Source organism: Rhinopithecus bieti, unplaced genomic scaffold, assembly GCF_001698545.2.
Source record: "Rhinopithecus bieti isolate Rb0 unplaced genomic scaffold, ASM169854v2 scaffold_1103, whole genome shotgun sequence".
Taxonomy (NCBI): domain Eukaryota; kingdom Metazoa; phylum Chordata; class Mammalia; order Primates; family Cercopithecidae; genus Rhinopithecus; species Rhinopithecus bieti.
Window position 1 is genome coordinate 59612 of NW_016803302.1, and position 6358 is coordinate 65969.

The window sequence follows — 6358 nt, forward strand, 5'->3', positions numbered from 1 at the left end:
TTTTTCAGTTTTCAAGTGACAGCTAGATTTTATCACTTGATCTGTAAAACTACTTCACAAATTCAACCAGCATAACTTAAACGTTTACTATACCAATGCAGGAAATAGCAAAACTATACAATGTTAATAATTAATATGACCTTCCTTCTGCTTTCATGAGAAACAGGTTAAGCAAACCACTTAAAAATCCTAACATCAGAATCAACAAGTTTTTGTGGGGACATATGTCTTCAATTCTCTTGGGTAGAAATCCTGACCAAATACTCTTTTTATTCTTCTAATTGTGCCTTGAAGCTTTTAGGTGTATTTTCCTGCACACCAAGCTACATTTGTTCAATAATCTGTTTGGCCCAGGAAAGATAAAGTACTGATTTCATAGGAAAACTATGCTAAAGCCGCACATTCTAATAAACCAGAAACTCTGTATGTATAACTCATGTTATAAATTTTTTCTTGCTCAATTGTATTCCAATAACATTACAGTTATCTATCTAATTGCTAAGAAAAAGTAGAACCCTCTTATGTCACAGTTTATAATGGAAAGTGTGGACTTTTGAGACACCTATCTTCAGATCCCATCTCAAATACTTATCAGCTGTGTGATGTTTGCCAAATTACTTAACCTTTCTGAATCAGTTTCCTAATAAAATATGCCTAGAGCTACATACCATTTTGGAGTTGCTATGAGAAATAAAAGCAAGTTTGGCAAAAAGCATGTACTCAATGAATGGTAACAGATGCTGCTACTCTTATTATCAATTTTTAGTATTAAATTGCTTACACCATGGTTATCCTTAGATAAATGGTTAAATATAGGTGTCAGGCCTCTGAGCCCAAGTCAAGCCATCGCATCCCCTGTGACTTGCACATATACGCCCAGATGGCCTGAAGTAACTGAAGAATCACAAAAGAAGTTGCAAATGCCCTGCCTCGCCGCCTTAAACCGAGTGACATTCCACCACAAAAGAGTGGAAAATGCCGGTCCTTTGCCTAACGTGATGATATTAATCTTGTCGAACACTTCCTCCTTTCTGCGCTCCAAAAAGCCTCCCTCACCTGAGCCTTGTGCACGCCTCCACCCTGCCGCACAGACGAACAAACCCCACTTTGACTGTCATTTTCCTATTACGTACAAATCCTACTAACGAAATGGCCACCCTTATCTCCTTTGCTGACTCTCTTTTACGGACTCGCCCGCTTGACCCAGGTGAAATAAATAGCCATGTTGCTCACCACAAAAGCCCTGTTTCGGTGGTCTCTTCACATGGACACTGCAATAGGGAGAAAAGAAAGTATGCTCTTCTATAACACAATATTGATCTTGTTTTTCTTATTCCCAGTCCAGTTTTAAAACAAGGAGATACTGTAAGGCTTGGTGTAGGAAACCATAAAATGTAAGTAGCTATATCATTTGTGTTAGAAATAAAAATGATCTAGCCATTTTGGTTCATAATTTATATTTACTTTTGACTCATTTCAAGATTACTATATTCCCTTTTGTGTATTAACAATAAATAACCCAATTTAATAAAATAATAAAATAGCTTTTATTCTACAGCATGTTATAGGAGGAGAAAAACCTGTCAGGTGAGGTGGCTCATACCTGTAATCCCAGCATTTTGGGAGGCCATGGAGGGCAGACTGCTTGAGCCCAAGAGTTCAAGACCAGCCTAGGTAACATGGTGAAACTGTGTCTCTACAAAAAATACAAAAATTAGCCGGGCATGGTGGCACCCACCTAAGTCCCAGCTACTCGGGAGGATGAGGTAAGAGGATCGCTTGAACCCGGGAAGCAGAGGTTGCAGTAAGCCAAGACTGCAGCACTGCACTCCTGGGCCTGGGCGACAGAATGAGACTCTATTTCCAAAAAAAAAAAAAAGAAGAAGAAGAAAAAGAAGAAGGGGAAAAGTCACTTATGCAAAGAATCATAAACATCAAATCTATGTGGAGGCCAAAATGGGGATTATCTGAACTTCTGCATACTAAATACAAGAAAGTCAATATGTTATTCAGTGTGATAGTGAAATCTCGATTTTTTAAAAATCTCAATTCTTTAGAATTAGTTGACTTTGAGGAAAGAGGCAAAACATGCAACTACTGGAATCAGGGATTTAGTCATGAAACATCTAAACTCTGGCGTTTTAAGATGGGTAAATAACCATGTAGTCAAATTTTTGACAGTGTCTATATCAAAATACAGTATCCTATGATGAGAGTAATAATTCTAATGCAGTTATTTCTTAACAAAAAACCTTCTGTTCCATTGAATAGCGTCTTATTAGCAAAGAGAGAATTGAACTCTCAGGGAAACATGCCAGACAGCCCTGTATTCTCTGAAATGCAAAACCCTGGCTGGAATTAAAGAGACAAACTCTAAAATACATAGGAAGGATGCATTGACAAATTCGTGAATTACGCTGAGAGCTTGTGGGCACATTTTTCTAAAATAACACAAATGCCAGCCCTTTTATAAATCAAGTAAATTTAAATTCCAAATGATAATCAGTCCCTAGTAACTACCAATAGAATCCACCAATCTATGGCCCTGCACTAGCCTGACATTCCTCTCTGTCTCCTGAACTTGCTCCACCCTCCCTTATACTTTCCCACACATCAAAAACCCATGCATTTACCATTCTGTGCTTTTAGCTGCTGCTACAAACAATAACAATGAGTAGGATATAAACATAGTTGAAAGGAGAAAAATCAAAACCAAGGTATCTCATAATAGAAGGGGAAAACATTTTTTAACTTGACGTGTAAATCAATCAGAATTAATGGAAAACTATCAAATACTTATAACACATGCCAACTTTCAATAGCTACACACAAATCACACACACACACACACCCTTCTTCCTTCTCTAGCTATGGCAGACAAGTGCTTGACTCTGGAGAAAAGCCTATTCAAAGTCAGTCTACTCAATCGCATTCCTGTTTGGTATGGACTATAGTGATATTATGATAATCAAGCAGCACTCTTTTTTTTTTTTTTTTTGAGACAGAGCCTCACTCTGTTGCCCAGGCTGGAGTACAGTGGCGCAATCTTGGCTTGCTGCAACCCCCGCCTCCGGGATTCAAGTGATTCTCCTGCCTCAGGCTCCTGAGTAGCTGGGATTACAGATGTGTCACCACACCCAGCTAATTTTTATATTTTTAGTAGAGATGGGATTTCACCGTGTTGGCGAGGCTGGTCTTGAACTCCTAACCTCAGGTTATCTGCCCGCCTCAGCTTCCCAAAGTGCTGGGATTATAGGCGTGAGCCAACATGCCTGGCCTGCAGCAATCTGTTAATATCCATTAGGTAAAACCTTCTTTAATAAACAGCATAAATAATACTTTAGCGATAACAAACAGAAATGTAATAGAAGAAAATACAGGATTTTTAATAATAAACATAAGAATGAAATTTAAGTGATTAATTTCATTACCAGAAACTAATCAAACCCCAAAAATTGTTTCATGAAAACAAACACATCTTAATTTGCAATTCTGAAAAAAAGCACTCTAGGAGGTGTCAATTTACATATAAAATGTGACAGAGTAAAAGAGCAACAAAAGGCAACTTCCACAATCGCCTGAAAAGCTGTCACAGGCATTTTATCAAAAACATCATTGTGCCTATATTTACCATACCTTAGCATACTGTTCTGCCATGCTGCATGTTAATAAAGAATGCAAAACAAAAATAGGTAAATGTTAGCAGAATAAAACATAAGGCTATTGCATGGAGAATTTTAAAATTAATTCACGAGGTTTTATACCTAGTGTTTAATATGGATCAGCAATTTAGCAATTTATTTTTAATTGATTAACAAACCACACAGCTCCCACACAGCTCTTAGTTATGATTATGCAAGAAATAGGTTACATTTGCTAAAATATTTTGCCATCTTCAGATTTCAGAGCAAGTTGTTAAGGTCCTGTTACAAGAATCTATTTATTTAAATCAATTATTTAATTCACTTACTGTAGCAACACACAGAATAAGAGAACAAGGACATGCCTTTTAGGCTATGTCTGTGTGATGCTGTTTTATTTATTTATTTTTATTTTTATTTTGAGATGGAGTTTCACTCTTGTCACCAGGCTGGAGTACAATGGTGTGATCTCGGTTCACTGCAACCTCTGCTTCCCGGGTTAAAGGGATTCTCCTGCCTCAATCTCCTGAGTAGCTGGGACTACAGGTGCCAGCCACCATGCCCAGCTAATTTTTAGTAGAGATGGGGTTTCACCATGTTAGCCAGGCTGGTCTCAAACACCTGATCTCAGGTGATCCACCAGCCTCAGCCTCCCAAAGTCCTGGGATTATAGGTGTGAGCCACCGCACCCAGCCAGTGATGCTGTTTTAAAAATAAAAATTTATCTGGGCACAGGGGCTCATGCCTGTAATCCTAGCACTTTGGGAGGCCAAGGGCAAATCACCTGAGGTCAGGAGTTCGAGACCAGCCTGACCAGCCTGACCAACAAGGTGAAACCCCGTCTCTACTAAAAATACAAAAATTAGCCAGGCCTGGTGGTGGGCACCTGTAGTTCCAGCTACTCGGGAAGCTTAGACAGGAGAATTGCTTGAACCCGGGAGGCAGAGTTTGCAGTGAGCCAAGATCACGCCACTGCACTCCAGCCTGGGCAACGGAGCGAGACTCCGTCTCAAAAAATAAATAAATAAAATAAAATTTTAATCATTATTCAGCATGAGGTAAAAATATTGTCAAAGTAAAGTACTACCTCAAATCTAGAATACTAAATCTAAGGTTGTAACATTAGACATGAAGTATACATTTTAACTGAAAAACAGGAAGCTGTCTGAGTTGTTCCTTGTTCTTAGTTCTGAGGGTATAAGCTCGCATTTAAAAGTTTTCAATATATTAAAAAACACAGACTGTTGGCTCAGCTTTCCTAACATTCTAGTCGCATGTGGCCAAAGAAGTAACCCTATTCCAATACTTACTTCTCTTCTGTGACACAGCCTGCAAGCAGGCAGTCACAATATCACAGTTCCTCTGTACTTTGTGCAGAAGCCTATCTTTCTGCTTCAGATGCCGAAGTAACTTGGCCGACTGGATGCCAATTCTGTACTTTAGCTCTCGAAGGATCGTCTTCAGTTCATTAGTGTCTATCAGTAAAGAAAAATAAGAATAATGATTAATACCTTGAGAGGAATACAAATTCCAATGTGATATTAGTCCAAAGATAAATAGAACACCCATTTAAACCAACTAATTCTAGGTTTTCACTCAAGACTGCATGTATGTATTCAGCTAGGACATTCTGATCAAATAAGTCACTCATTTATCTGCCCTGTCCATGAGACAGATACTGTAAGGTAAATTTATCCTTAAGCCTATCTGTAACATGTAAGCAAAGACTCCTGCTTTTACCATATCTAGCTCTGGCTGCAAATTTACCTTTCATTGCCTGAAAACTGGCATGTATATTTTGTACCACTGAAGTGTTCAGATGGTAAGTTTGTTAGAAAAGAATCTTATTTAGTCTGTAACATTAATAATAAACCTAACAGCTGATTTTTTTTTTTTTTTAATGTCTTTAGAGGCTAGGCGCAGTGGCTCACACCTGTAATCCCAGCACTTTGGGAGGCCAAGGTGGACAGATTACTTGAGGTCAGGAGTTGGAGACCAGCCTGTCCAACATGGAGAAACCCCATCTCTACTAAAAATACAAAATGAGCTGGCCGTGGTAGCACATGCCTGACCTCTCCCCTCGTTGCCAGGCCTAGCTAGGTCCCAACTTTCCTCAGTCTCTGCTCCCCCACTCTATAATCCTTTTATCACCTCCCCTCCTCACACCCAGTCCAGCTTACAGTTTCGTTCCTCGACTAGCCCTCTGCCACCTGCCCAGCAATTTCCTCTTTAAAAAGTGGCTAGAGCTAAAGGCATAGTCAAGGTTAACGTTCCTTTTTCTTTATCCAACCTCTCCCAAATCAGTTAGCATTCAGGCTATTTTTCATCAAATATGAAAAACTTAGCCCAGTTCATGGCCTGTTTAGCAGCAACCCCGAGACGCTTTTCAGCCCTAGACCCTGAAAGGTCAGAAGCCTGTCTTATTCTTAATATGCATTTTATTTTATTACCCAATCTGCTCCCGACATTAAATAAAGCTCCAAAAATTAAATTCCGGCCCTCAAATCCCACAACAGGACTTAATGAATGTCGCCTTCAAGGTGTACAATAATAGAATAAAGGCAGCCAAGTAGCAACTTACTTCTGAGTTGCAATTCCTTGCCTCCACTATGAGACAAACCCCAGCCACGTCTCCAGCACACAACTCCAAACACCTGCACGGCAGCTGCCAGGGGTTCCTCCAGAACCTCCTCCCCCAAGGAGCTTGCTACAAGTGC

General features: G+C 39.5%; 1 protein-coding gene across 1 annotated transcript in view; it reads right to left on the reverse strand.

Annotated features, from left to right (window-relative positions):
- Positions 1-6358, reverse strand: part of LOC108529956 (TBC1 domain family member 30) — a gene marked incomplete at its 3' end in the record, with an annotated part of 70696 nt that overhangs the window by 55463 nt on the left and 8875 nt on the right. The window contains exon 2 of the mRNA XM_017872523.1: positions 4952-5116. Within this exon, the coding sequence (XP_017728012.1) occupies positions 4952-5116 (165 nt within the window). The remainder of the gene's footprint in view (positions 1-4951; positions 5117-6358) is intronic.